Genomic DNA, 15755 nt, shown 5'->3' on the forward strand with positions numbered 1-15755 from the left:
AGTTATAATATTTTTGTGCGCACACAGATTTTTTTATCTACCCATTTTCTAAACTCAAATAAATATATATGATACTAGGTTAGGCTGACTTTATCCACTACACTAAAATACTGTGTAGAAGAATGAGGGCACTGCTATGATGTGCTAGTGGTGTCTCAGAACCTCTCGAGAACCTCTTGAGTATATCTCAGTGTAAACTAGTCCAGTTTAACTTGCAAGTCATTTTTAAACAACTATATGGACAACACTCAGGCAAGGAATTCAAACCCCACATACTGGATCCATGAGATACCACCGCTACCCACTGCATCATCTTGCCACTTCAGTCAACTCATCCTCAACTCATCCTCCTTCCAAATGCCTTGTTATGAACTGTATCATTTGAGTAGCTAGAATTCCAAAGAATACCAACTGCTTAAAAATATAAGCAGCTGTAATACTTACAAATGAATAGTTAAATTAATTAATTAATTTTAATTTTAATACTTGCAAATTTATTTCAACTCCTCAACATCTTGATGATTAGGTGAAACATCATCAGTTATAAAATAATTTAGTTTTTAGGTAAAAATGTGTTTTTTAAAACTCACAAAAGCCCTGCATTATGTTTAGAATAGAAAAAAAGAAACTGCTTTTCCAGTAAAAGGAGAAATATCCTTTGAGATTTAATTCTAATAGTTTTAATTTAAAATAAATTTCAACAGAAAAGGAAATTATTCTAATTAGGACCACAGGCTGAGTATATGAGAAAATGTCACACATAGGGGAGAACTAATTAAAGCATGTCTCAGCAGTAAACTCTAATTTTTGATAATAATGTTAAGAATCCCTGCAGCGCTGAGCAAAATTACCTGTCCAATGAAATACCTTTTCTACAGTAACTGAAATTATAATATACTTTGAATTTGGACTTCTAGCACACCCTGTAAATGCATGTATACATACATACATACATACATACATACATACATACATACATATATATACACACACACATACACATATTAATGCTATATACTGTATATGCCACAATGTTTCTCTATTTATGCTTGTGTTTATTTTGCACATCTGTTTTCACATTTTATTTGTAATTGTAAGGTGGCATAGTGGATAGCGTGGCTAACTTAAACATCCAGTGTCCTGTATGGACATACACATTTGCCCTATTATCTGGATGGGTATTCTTCCACAACTCAAAAAACATGCTGTTGAAGGTGACTGGCAATTCCAAACACACCCTGTGTAAGCATGGATTGTGTGTGGGTGAGTGGGCCTTGTGATTGACTACTAACCTGTCCAAGGCTTTTTCCAGCATTGTACCTAGTGCTGCCGGGATAGACTCCAACTCCCTGCAACCCTGAATTACATTAAGTGGTTGAAGAATTATACAGCATATTGGGCTCATAAGTGAAATAAAGAATTTAAATAGAATAAATTAAACTGACTACCTGATTAAAGTAAAAAAAAAGTTTGCTATTAAAACTGTACAAGTATTTACTGTTAAATAAAACATCTGTTACAATGAATTAATCAATAAATACAGTACATATACAATTCCCATACCTCTTGCTTACATTAGCAGTTAAAAGTGAAATAGGTATGGTCATTTTCAAAAAAACATTTTAATATTTAAAATCTAAAACACATGGATAATATCACTGTGCAAAACACACAGCACATTTGTGTTGCAAAATGCCCCACACTTATCAGTCTCCTTCAAATATCTTCGATATATGCTGCAAATGGCAGCATTTGATTCTGTCACATTTCATTCAGTTACAGGTGTTTAGCAGGGAAAGAAAAAAAACTTTTATTCTGAATTATCTTCTCATTAATGCAGAAAATGATACATGGTGAAGCAGTTTACTGGGAAGAAGAATAAGTAAGTGTATGTTGACTCACATGTTTATTTTGTAAATTCAAATAAACATTCTAAGGTACACTCATGGCATTTGCTTGGCACTATACTAAAGTATCAATGATTACTGATTACCAAAAAAATGATAATGAATAAAATTAAAAGAACCAATAATTAAAAAACATAATATATCTTAATCATGGCAAATTTAACAGAAAAAAGTAAACTAAAAACTAAAAGACAACCTTAAAAAGAGAATATAAACAAATCACCATCTACATAAAAAGATAGCTAAATTGGAGAACTCACAAAAAACCTTAAAAAAGGACAGAGCTAAATCATGGTCCACTAACAGTTGGGTAGCAGTGTACTGAACTGCCTTTTCTAAATAAGCCTGATTAAGGTTATACGCATATACTGTATATCTGAAACCATGCAGTTATACAGTTCCTCAAATTATACAAAACGTAACAAAAGTTAAAAATACAAAAAGTGAGCGATTACACTTATTTTAAAACAAATAGGTAAAAGAAAACTCCACACCCTCAATTACACCAGCCCTGTGAGGTGAGTTAAAAAGAAAAAAAGGAATGGGAATATGGCAGGTCAACTTAACCACAGGGTAAACAGTAAAAGGCTAACAGAATAAAACATTCCCATATCACCAGTGACCAGCTACCCACCTCCCAACTATCCAAGCAGCAAGTATTCACTTTTTGACACTATAGCTGGATGACCTATTAATCTCAAAACGGGGTTCAAGAACAACCAAGTTATTGAAAAGTGGATTTAGGGGATTTCCTGTAAACGACCAGTGCCACATTGGCCACAATAATGCCAAGGAAGAAAAGTGTTTGTTGAACATAACTGAGAGGGACCAAAGAAAGAAAGTCAGAGACAAATGCTGCATTAAAGTGTTATTGGGATTTTTATCACATCTTCCCACTTCATTCTGTTCACGTGAATTTCTGGTCAGTTTTTTGGGAGGAACGCAAGGTTTCTGTTGATTTGCTTAGTCTGCACAATAAAGCAATTAAAGATAAGCTCCAGTTGTATTTTTTGGTCACAATAAAAAGCAAACTAAACCATTAAGTGTGAATCTTATCCCACCTAAAACAATTTGACCACAAAAATGTCACTTCTAGCTAACTTGGTCATTCATTTTTACTGTATATTACTGAATAAGGTGACAGATCAGTGTTACACCACAATTCAGTTAATTTAGGGAGCACTGTTTTCACTGATTTTCAACTGATCCACTGGAAACTACTACTTTAATGGGGTTCATGTCACATTTTTACTGGGAAACCAATATTTCCCATCTGTCCCATAGCCCAAGAACACAGCAAACTAAAAATAGGAGATGGCGTTTAGTTGCAAAGCACATGGAAAAGCACCATGTGTTTTTAAAGAAAATATACAGAACTGTTAAGACAGTTTTGCTAATTAATGTTTCACTCTTGCTCACTTTAATGCATTAGCTGGCTGGTTTCTATAAGTGAAACTCTGCATGGATAATAGTATAATTCTTTAATCAGCCTAAACAATGACAAAAAAATGTGTATATGTAATGTGGGTTATTTTCAGTATTCAGTCATAAAATATTATAATTATTTTACTCCAGCATTTTCAGTTTTCAGTCAATCCTAAAGAAAGTAGTAAACGGAAGGAGGGCCACAAGAAGGCCAGTTACTAGGAGCAAGTGTATCATACCAGAGATGACCATTGTCCAACATCTTAGAAGATTCACAGATATTTTAATAAGGACATAACAACGATAATCATGGGGTTTTGGTATCCAGAAGTGTAAGGCTATTTGTATTCATGAATGGCATCACATTTTTAGATGCACAGTTAATGGGTTTCAAGTAACTAAACCTCAACACTGTTTCAAGTAAATGGTATTATTGTTATCCAAAGTGGGGGTATAGTGAGGGCTTGCTGGACAACTGAAATAGCAGGCAGCCCAGAAGAAGTCCTGAGGATCTAGGCCTTTGTATTGCATAGCAATGGATCAGGGATGTGAGGTACAGTATATAAAAGCCAAAAGTGGGTAGCACTCTTACTGGTGTTTTTTTTTATAAGTTACTTAGTTGCCCATTTAAAGTTGGCCTCTTACTCCAAAAGAAAATACATAAGACGACTTCTGCTAAAGGAACAGTAAAAATACATAGAGTAGGTGGCAGAAGCAACAGCTCCCTGCGAGCTAGAATAGAACAACAGTATTAGACAGATGAAAGCAAAGATGACAGAGAAGATGAGACAGAAAGCATTGGAATAATGAGAACAGGCATCCTGCCTCCACAGCTAATAAGGGCAAAGTAAGCCCATACTATGCTGATAAGTTCCTTTGTTTATGACGCCACTAACATACAACTCCTAGGTTTTGACACAAATTTGTTCTGGTTTCGTGGTTGAATATGCAAGGAATGTCCAGTAGATCACACTTGTGTAAAAGGTTACAGGTACCATACAAACAGTTTAACAAAAAAAAAAAAAAGTTTAATAACAAGTGAAGTAACATGTCAAATTATTTTGCCATGATTTTTTTATAGCAGAGTATTAAATTAAACTGTGGAAATTGTTGTCTGACACTTTCGACTAATCTAACCATCACACCTTGGAATGTTTTAACTGCCAGTCACATGTAGCCAGGTACCCATTTAGGCCTATTATAATTGTAACCGCCTTGGTTCAATAATATGTGCCATTATTTCTTCTTCTTCTATTCATTTATTATATATGTCATATTATACCATTTTCAACATCACAATTGCTTTTTTCCATTTCAACATGACTCAGGACCCTGCATACAAATCATACCTCATCCAATGCATGAAATAAAACTCTCCATAGTCCTGATGAAAATAATTCAAGTCAGTAAAATCGGATGTGCCATGTAGTAAGAAAGATGAGATTATCATTTCTATGTTTTGATCTAATAAGATGACCTCAAAAAATCCAACCTTCAGCAGAGCAATAAATCATTGCTGACAACCCAAAAAACACTAATATACTGAAACATTTCCTACCATTTCAAAATCACTCTCGATATCTTCTGCATTAGCACTTAAGAAACTTTGCCCAATCTCTACCCACCTTCATATCTTCTAACAAAGCCTGGGGATCCTCAATGCCTTCAGGAACACACATTTTATTCTCTGGTAAAGATTCAAGCTTCTCCACCAGTGCCTTCAAGCCTTTCAGTTCAAACTCTGTCAAATGAGTCCATTTGTTTGAGGTTTCAGAAACTGGGGAACCTGACGGAGTTTTTGGAAAATCCATGGCTGTATTTGACTTTGTGCTGTCGTCAGACTCGTTGGACAGTGTTCGCTTTAAGTGCCGTGTAGGAGTAGGCTTAATTTTCTTGTCTTTTGTTTCAGGAAGCACACTACCAGGAGAATGTGGTCCATCTATTGAGGACTTGTCACACTTCTCCAGGCCATCAGCACATTCTTCTTTCACCGGAGTGTCACAGGATTCTTCATCCATTTCTAGTCGAGAATCTGAAGAGAAACTCTCGGTGCTTTGCTTTCTCTCTGCATCTAAGTATATAAACAGGGATATAAAAAACATATAAAGCATCCATCCATATATATTCTAACCTTCTTATTTAGCTCAAGATCATATTGAGGTAGTCATTCTTCAAATGAAAAGACCATTTCAGCAGCAATGAGTGCACGGTTGAAATCCACCAAGGATACGGCATTATTTTGTTGCAGGTAACACTCACACACTGCCATATTGGAATCATCCACTTATCTGAAGTGTATGCCTTTTGGTATGTGAGAAAGAACTCTTTGTCTAGCAGAATAATATAGATTCATAAAGTCATCATAATATAAAATTGTGTTTAGGCACAACCTAAATTACATGGAGGCCTAAACCAACAAAATACAAATATGATAGATAGATAGATAGATAGATAGATAGATAGATATTCAAGTTATACTGAATTATAAACACTGTGTTTCACCATGTTCTTTCTAAAGTTATTTATATTTAAAGGTAACACAATTACAGTTAAGACTTTTCTTTGTGGAATTTGCATGTTTTCTGAAACTCAAGTTGGCTATGGAAATGATATCAAATTAAATATAAAGACGCTTGTTTTTATTCTACTTGCTTTATATATACATAATATATAACCATACTGTATATACAGCATATACATACATGTATATAGTATATATGAATATGTAAGTATGTATGTGTATAAATATATGTTTGTGTACACACACTTGCACATACAACTACACACTTGCATGGGCTCAACCATTAAATGCACCCTGCAGCAGCAGTCCAATTTGCATTAAAACGGGCTTGGAAGATTAAAATGGCCAGTTATGCAAATTATTAGGTTTGCATGTCCGTTATGCTTATGACTGTCATTACAGTACAGTACATCAGACTCACTATAAAAAGACGATAAACATATGGGTTCAGATCATGCTTTCATCTGGAATACCTAATTGATATTGATGTAGGTCAGACTGTTGGTGTTGGTGGGGTTTAGATGACAAGCAAAAAGTACCATGGCTAATGTTGGAAATTTTGTGGGGAAAGGCTGGCAATAATGATTATAGGAACACTCTTAGCTTGCTGAATGGAGTTGGGAGATCCAGAGGAAAAGTGCACTACAGTCTCCAGTATTTACAGAGATGTAGCCCCCTCCACTGATTACAAGGTAATGCTTCTGAAGCACAGAGGCACTCATTATAATGTCTGCTGCTAAACATTCAACACTGACATATACCTCAGGTTCACCAGCCATGTAATGGGTCGTATTCAGTGAAGAACTACATTTCACCTTCTGGAGCTGCTAACCAATGCATTTGCACTTTATGACAATGTGGCCAATGGTGGGTCTGGACAACAATGCTGAATGGAATGGATAGTATAACACAGTGGGATGTTATCACCTATGATAATTAGTTGCCTCTGTTGTGTTTTAAGGGCACTTTAACTGTGTAATGATATGTCAAGGAGATCTTGCCTCCACTTAACAGGATATCTACCTGGTGTCGTTTTCAAAATGACAGTACCTGAGGACACATGCTTGATATCTTCTATCCTGTCACAACTCTTATCTTATCTCTGTTAGAGTATGTAGGTGACATTTTGTGATACTATCTACAGCCCAGTTTATACCAACCGTACACTGTTGACTCCCTTGAGAATGTTATATAATGAAGACAAAACAGGAGGAATAAGGAAATGTAGTAATTTTTATAACAGAAATACTGTAAAATATGTTTCATTATTTAGTAACACAGTGTACATTAGTTTGGAAGCAATTAAAAATGTTTTCAAGATTATTTGAAAGAAAAAAATGAAAATTAAGCTACAATTTAAGAAGTCCCACTTGCCAGCCTTATCTAATAAGAGTGGCGAGGGAGTCTTTTAGATAATGACTTTGAATGTACAGTATATATGTACATGCACACCAATGCTTACTGTGTTGTGAAATTAATGAACATAACATAACAGAAAATTCTCAAATCAGTTTAATCCAGTTCAGGGTCACAAAAGTAAAAATAAAAATTACAAAATTGCCCTTTTTGAATTCCTAAATCTTCTGTCTGTCTATTCATCACTGTTTCATTTACATGTTCACATGCAGAGTCTACCCATACATCCACAGGACAAAAATACAATCCAACTCTCAACAGGATGGGATGACAAACTGTCACAGGACAAAATCACAATCATACCTACACTCACTCACACTGGGACTGTTTGGAAGGTGCATGACTCTGGACAGTCACAACTATACACAGAAAGTAATCAGATGAGCAGTAGTGTTTAGCAAGAGAGACTACTGGGTACCCTTTGCAACAAATCTCATTACAAACAGTTAAAATTACCAACACAAGCGTGTCACAAATACTGATGTCACGAATAATGAAACATCATTGATTGGCTTTCCACAAAGGTCCCAGATTAAAAACATTTCATTGATCATATAATTAGAAAATAAATACATAAAAATTCTTTTATTTTTCTGGTACAGTTAGAAAATCTATTTGTAATGATAAGTGGAAGATGAAGGAAATAATTCAATTTTAAGAGAATCTTACCAATTAGCATCGATTCCCTTTGGAAGTCCTTATTTAGGTGAGAGCGCTTGGTTAGGCAGTACACATATCTTTCTAAGACATACCAGCACATCTCATAGTAGAAAGGATAGCGGAATTTTGCATGAACCTGAAACATAAGAGCTACAGGTAATTTCTCCCATGTGATTTTATTTTACAATTTAAATATATTTTCAGCCTTTTGCAATCCAATAATGTCAACGATACACAGGCTTCAGTATATATTAATGTCAGTTACGTTTATGTAAATCCATGATCATTTATGTACTACCTATTAGTCAGACAAATGAAACAGAGGTAGTAATGAATATGAGCAAGATATTTACTATAGAGCATTAAAAAAGCCAGAGTGAAATCAAAACAAATTTTACTTAGCCCATGGTTACTCTCACAAACCTAGTTAACCTTTTATTTCATGAAAATGACCTCACAATGTAAAAAGGTAGTGGAAGATGGGTGACAAGGCCATTGACACACCCATTACTGGAAGATAAACTACTGCTAACTAAAATAGTGAGGAGAATTGTCTTTTAGGTAAATTAGTGAAAGGATATATTTAAGTTTGAATGAGAGCCACTTACACCCCTCTGTTGGTAACTGAGCATGATGGCTACTGTGCCAGAAAACTATTACAGATTGTTTAAAAATAATTCTATTAATTAACGCATCCATTACTGAACCCACTTAATCCAGCTGAGGGCCAAGAGTGTCTAAGGATGTGCCAGAATAATAAGGAATCTATCCTAAACAAAAATAACTTTAGATCTCAAAAGACAAAAAACGCAGAAATTCACAAACTCAGCACCACCAATCAGCTAGCTCTGAAGAAGCCAGAAATGGATTAAACATCAGCCTGTCGTGTGACTGGAGGAAACTGGTAGGAAGCTAACATGTCGGCAAGTATTTGCAGCCATTTCAAATTGAGCATCAGTTTCATTAAAGAACAGCTTTCCTTAATAATGCCAAATTATGTGTACTGCTTATTGTGTGCAGAATGTTTGAAAACATTTTCTGTTTTGCATTTCTGCTAAAAGTTATAGACAAGGCATATATACCGATAAGGCAGCTGTTACATGTTTGTTTTGGTAGCCCACTCTCAAGGAATCTAATCTAACATGAACAGTAATTCTTTCTGGTCTGATTTTTTTAAATCTCAATATTACTTTTTTATTATCTTTTGCTGAAGTTGGTAATTTTTTTGTGAATTCTCTCTCTGACAAATTGCTGTAACTCTGTAGTATATTTTTCTCTGTAAATAAACTTTACACACAAAATTATTGTGCACAATGTGTGATATATAATTAACAATGTCCAATTGCAATGGTCAATGAACTCCTGCCTACTAATATTATTAACAACATGAAATGATGTCGCACATTTATTTTATGTCAGCAGCAGCACCCCTTCCTCAAACTATTTTCCCTGTGTCTCAAACAAAATCTCCTCTTTACCATTTTTAAAACAGAAAATAACTCTCTCTTCAGACAATCTACTAAGGAAAATACATGTGAACTATTAATGCATTAAATAAAAAGCACAGGAATAATTAGAAAAGGATACTAAGAAGTCTATTAACTGCTGCCTAAAAAATCTGCCCAAAACTCAATTAGGCTGACATGCACAGATGAAAAATTCTAGATATATTACAAAATAAAACCTTGATTTGAAATTGTGCCACAAAAATATACAGAAAACATTAAATAGCCAACAGCCACACCACATACTCTTCAAAATAGGCCATCCATCTGACTCCTGACGTCCTGACTCTGTGGTCAGTAAAGATCCCTGGGAATCATGCGTAAAGAGTAGGGTGTATCCCGACGTCCTGGCTAAATTGCCCACCATGGCCTGGTCATTTTGGCCCTCTAATCATCTACTGTCTCTGATTGGCTAACTATCTCTTACCTCTCTGCACCTAACAGCTAATACATGGTGAGCATACTGGTGGAAAATGGCTGCCATCATATCATCCAAGTGGATGCTACACATTAGTGGTGGTTGAAATGGCTCCCCACTTACTGTATAAAGTGCTTTGAGTAGAAGGAAAAAATGCTATATAAATGTAATGAATTATTATTTAAAATTAAATGTTTCAAATTATTTCTTCCATAAACAGAAAGATTTACAAATATATGCATGTTTTATTAGTAATGCAAATAAACTGTAAAAGATAGCAAAATCACTTGTATGTGATGTTTGCTCATGTACATTATAAAAATAGTAAAACAGTTCCAAAATGACAGATACCAACCAGTTATTGTTAGATATGGATCATCTGTTCCTAGTTTAATAAAACTATACCCTGTGGCACCAGGGTAGGTTCTGTGGTCATAAGATATTGGCAGAATACCTGCAGTATCTTTCGAGCCAAAATTTGGCAGCCAAGAATTGCAGCACTGGACAGGAGTGGCCCTGCTGCAAGCAATGAAATGTAGGTTTCTGGCCTGATTTAGAAAGAGCCTTCGGCACCCATGAATGCTAGGGACGGTTGGGATTAGCCTCATGATTCTGGGGAGATGTTCCTGAAAATAAAAATAAGCCTAGAAACTGTTCAAGAATTATTCCTGGGTATGGAATAAAAATTACTCAAAAATGACTATGAGGGAGTTGATATAGCCAGTTTTAGATAAATCATTATAAGAAAGTTGGAAAATGCACATGCAAAACCCACATGATATACACAGACAGACCACGTACACAAAGTTTTTTTTTTGTTTTTTTGATTTGATATTTTGTATCTTGCCCTATAATTGTACTTTCTGTGTGTGTTTTGATAACTAAATAACCTTTTCTGGGTTTATTTTATATAACAGCAATGCTGTAAATGCAATTGCAGTGTTTATAAAGGAAGTAAGAATATAGCAGTATTAGCAAAAATAGGCATGAATAACCTATCAACTGTTACAATATCCAGCATTAACATTTGAATATTAAAATAATCATCATCAATTCTAAATTTGCATAGGAAGAATATTTTAAATATTCATTTATTCAAAAAAGGCCTCTGTTAAATAAAAAAAGCTTACCTTTGTTCTATTTTCAATATCATGGACAGTTAGCTGCATGGGAATGTTAAAGCTATGGAGAATGTTCCCACCAAACACCAGGGTATCCTCCAAGGTGTAAACAGCATGAATCCATCCTGTAAATATCAAATTATATAAACTTTATTTTATTATCTTGAGTTGCCTAATACCTTCAATATATTCCCTAGTGTATGTTACGTATTTAAATATGTGAATTAGTACGGAGAGAAAATAAAATCAGCATAATTTTGAAAATTTATTATTATGTTATTAATATATAATTAAAAAACAAAATGTCTCTCTCTGACTTATTGCTATAAATGGATTCTGAGGGGCCAGAACCTATCATAGCAGCATCAGAGGCTAGGGATTACACCACCCTAGATGGAATGCAAGTTCTTATCAGAGCACTCTCTTACACACACCCAAAATCACTTAAGCAATTTAGCATCACCAATTAATTTAAAATATCAATTTATGGAGTGTGGGTGAAAGCCATAATATCTGGATATAAACACACAGACATTAAGGAGAATGTCCACTACAACACTACACTACAAGCTATAACTAGAGTGGGAACCAGTCAGAAGTTTTAGAACACATCTGTTTTTTCAGTTTTTAAAGAAATGCATGCAGTTTAATGTCTTAATGTTTCATTAAAACAAGGCATATAACAAATAAACAATGGCAAATAAAAGAAACAAGTCAAGGGATCATTACGTATACAAAATTATATTCAAATTTTTGATTAATCAAAGCAGCCATTTCTTGCTGATCTAACAGCCAAACTGAGGTAACGCTTTTGATTCAGAATGCCAGTCACTCTGTGTAAGTCACCAGCTCTGCCTCCAGCAACAGAATCCAAGGCCATCACACTTCCTCCTCCATATTTGACAGTTGGTGTCACACACTGATGAACCATCCTTTCACCAATGTGAAAGTGTACAAACATCCTGCTTAATAAATCAAAGCTTTTAAATTTGGATTCATCAGTCTATAAGACTTTCTTCCAGTCTGCAGTAGTCAACAGTCAGTATATCAAGACCCTATTTTGTCTTCTAATGGATGATTTTTTTACTGCCACTTGCCCTGTCAAACCTGCTGCACAAAGTCTCCTCTTCACAGTAGAAACTGAGACTTGCTTTTTATTGACCAATGATAAGCTGCTGTGAGGTGCCTATTACGCAAACTGGTGACCTTCAGAAACTTGTCTTCTGATTGGGCTGCGACTTTGGCTCTGCCAGATCTCATCCTATCAGAATTTCTTTCAGTTTCCAATTGCCTTTGAATTGTGTAAGACACCACTGGACTCACTGACACTTTGATTTTTAAAAATTTTTTTTTGCAGTTTCTTTAACTTAAATGGCCTACACTTTTAAGGGTAATAACGCTCTGCCTCATTTCATATGTTGTTTGCCGTTTTCTTGCCATTAATCACTGGAATTTAAAACATTCTACAGTGTAATATTAATGAAATTAATATATCTGAGGGTGTAGTAACACAGTCTATTTCAGCTCTGCTTTAAGACAGACGGAGGGTTTTTAAGTAATCAACAGAAGTTGGGTCATCTGTGCTAATTGTTTGCTGTAACTTAAGGCTTAATGTACTTTAATTGCTGCAGAACATCTGTAAGCTATAACCTATTAGCTGTTTCCGGAAAAATGTCCACTTATAATATGAAGGTTTTTTTCCCCATTTTTGCTAATCTAAACTTTAAATTTAAACCTCTGGCAGTTTGCTGCTTACTTTTTCAATAAGAACAGCACGTGTAAACCCATTTGTCAATCGATATGTGAATTTTTATGAAATGCAAGGAAATTTAAGGCTGAATAAAATATTATTTTTAAGGTCTAAGACAATGAAAAAGGCATTTGTAGACAATCACCTAACTGAACTGACATAGCCTTCTATGCACTGCTTTCTTAAAGTTTACTTTTTTATTTTACCTGATGGAATGAAGAATGTGTAACCTTGTTTCAGCTCAACCCTTTGGCACCCATCTGCTTGATCACCCAGAAAAATGTCACTTTGCTTTCCAGATAAGACCCACTCCTCATACAAGTCCAAATTGTGAGGTGTTGGAGGAATCAGCCAAAAGACCTAAAAGGCCAGAGGTAGAGAAACAAGAAATATGAACTCTGCAAAGCCCTAGAAAATTTTCTTTACATCATCTATTAAAGACATTATTGAATTTAAAGCAAACAAAATAAAGTTAACACATTTCTTAACATGCAAACAGAATGGCCTTAACAAATAAAAAAAAATGTTCATTTATTTTCTTTTGATATTGGAACCCTGCAGGTGCAAAATTGGAACACTGTATATTACCTGATAAGCAAAAACAAAGATATGGTACAGAGTAATTGACAAAAATATGAAAAAGATTTGAATGCAAAAGGGTTACTTTAAAAAGGCACCTACTAATATAATAAATCATTTGTCCTATTATTGCTTTCTTAAGAATGAAGGCTATCACTTAAACATGTTGTTCCTGGTATGACATATATAATAATATGTGCTTACTGTGTAACATCCATCCATAAGCCAACTCGCTATATCCTAACTAACAGGGTCACGGGGGGGTCTGCTGGAGCCAATCCCAACCAGCACAGGGCTCAAGGCAGGAAATTATCCTGGGCAGGGTGCCAGCCCACTGCAGGGCACACACACACACACACACTAGGGATGCACCTAACCTGCATGTCTTTGGACTGTGGGAGGAAACCTACGCAGACACGGGGAGAACATGCAAACTCCACGCAGGGAAGACCCGGGAAGTGAACCCAGGTCTCCTAACTGTAAGGCAGCAGCGCCACCATGCTGCACCTACTTTGCAACATACAGAGACAAATTAACAACATAATATTAAGCTTAAAATATAATATTCTTTGAGATATTGTTTAACCAACAACATAACACAGCTGCAAACCAACTTTGAATATGTTATATAAATTACTTTAATTTAAATATTACATTACACCTGCCATCTTTAACAATAGAAGGAATATGTACTGACCAATTAATAGTTCCATTTATAGACAACAACAAAAAGGATGTAACAAGAAAAAAAGATGTCTCACTGACCCAAAACAGCAAGACATACAAAAAAACATGGTCAATTTCGATACATTAGCAGCAGGCAAAGAAATCCAAAAGGTGACACAAAAAACAGTAGGACTTTATTTTAGTAACATTACATTATAATAATACACTTGATTCACTACACTACTCTGATCCATTTATTTGGTATAGGCCTGATACAATATTTTAGTTTTCATTTGAGATGAAACCCACAGTGATCAGTCCAATGGCCCTGGCAGAATGGAGTGTAAAACATTATTAAACTGTGGATAAAGCATGATGCCATCACTGTACACATTCATAAAGACACTCACATTTACTCATTGACGTCAATTTATAGTAACCTATTAGTCTATCCAAAACGTCATGGAGGAGGAAAAGTACAGTAAATGGCGGAAGTGCCACACAGACATGTTTAGAATATGCAAACTCCACACAGGCAGAACTTCAACCAGGATGTAAAATCAGGAGTCATTAGGTGAGATACAGTAATGCTAACCAGTGTACAACTGTTCTGAACTACTTCAGATGATGATTTAATAAGTAAGATTTGATTCAATTGGCATAAAAATATATAAAACATGTTAAAGCATTGAAATGTTAAACTTAGTGCACCAGCATTAAATACCAATAGGCTTTTCCGTCAACATACTGCTTCAAAATTCTCTACAATAATTTAAACTACAGTATTACAACTGACAGAAAATGACTGCTCCCAGTGTCTTCTTTTAGGCAGACTGGAAAATTGTTGAATGTGAACAGTGAAAAGTGACCAAAAAAAAAAAACTCAAGAATATTTTGAGCAATTAGAATAAGAGCATTATGAAATTTTCAGTAAGCTACCTGACAACTATCACTATTTGGACTATATATTAATTCCTGTAATAATGTTCAGGCAATGCTTGAGATGTGGCATTTGATTTTTAATGCTGACATTTTTTAGCAGTGGACTGTTGTCAAGTCTCTATATCTCAGGGTGGGGGAATGTCAACTCTTTTTGTTTTCTCCTCCAAGACAAAGCAAGGTGCTGCATAATCTACTTGCAAGATCTGACTCCTCTGACAGTATGCAGCTGACAGCAACCTGGTGAATAAGTATGTCTAGAAATTGCCTAAGCAATCTCCAGTTATTTTAACACAAACAAATTTAGAGGGAATTCAAAGAAACCAAATTACAAGCAAAAATAATAAGCACTTAGTAGTGGTTACAATGATTTTTTGTACATGGACACCAGTGCTTCAAAAAGATAAAAGGCAACATTCCTCTAGATCCCCCAGTAAATACTTTGGCTCACCAAACACTGGTAGATTTCTTGCAGAATGTGTTCTACCTAACTAACATGACAAAGCAATATCCAAAAAGGTAACTCTGCTATGTGTCCAAAAGGAGACTACATAGGTCCCCTTTACTGCTAGGATTAATGTACATTTTGCATCCGGATTGTATCCAGATGTGGTTTAAATGGATTGTGTTTACACCTAGCATTAAAATCATCTTGTTTCTGCACTATATTCAGATAGATATCCGTCAACTTCCACATATAAAATTTAAATCATCATCTGCTTAAATGGTTGTTGCATGAGAACAGAAAAGATGTTTGCATTTAAATGTGGTCACTCCCCCCAACTTGCCGCCTTTACAAGAGGTCAGAGTGACAGGAGAACAAGTGCATTTAAACCTAGTTTTTAATT

At 35.0% G+C, this 15755-nt stretch overlaps 1 protein-coding gene across 5 annotated transcripts in view; it reads right to left on the reverse strand.

Moving 5' to 3' along the window:
• The window catches only part of LOC120540810 (lysine-specific demethylase 2B), a 93045-nt gene that overhangs the window by 35890 nt on the left and 41400 nt on the right, over positions 1-15755 (reverse strand). For all 5 annotated transcript variants that reach the window (XM_039771878.1, XM_039771876.1, XM_039771877.1 and 2 more), the window contains 4 exons: positions 12930-13083; positions 10983-11098; positions 7939-8065; positions 4958-5403 (listed from right to left, as the gene is read on the reverse strand). In XM_039771878.1, coding sequence (XP_039627812.1) covers positions 4958-5403; positions 7939-8065; positions 10983-11098; positions 12930-13083 — 843 coding nt within the window. The remainder of the gene's footprint in view (positions 1-4957; positions 5404-7938; positions 8066-10982; positions 11099-12929; positions 13084-15755) is intronic.

This window comes from Polypterus senegalus, chromosome 12 (assembly GCF_016835505.1).
Source record: "Polypterus senegalus isolate Bchr_013 chromosome 12, ASM1683550v1, whole genome shotgun sequence".
NCBI lineage: Eukaryota > Metazoa > Chordata > Cladistia > Polypteriformes > Polypteridae > Polypterus > Polypterus senegalus.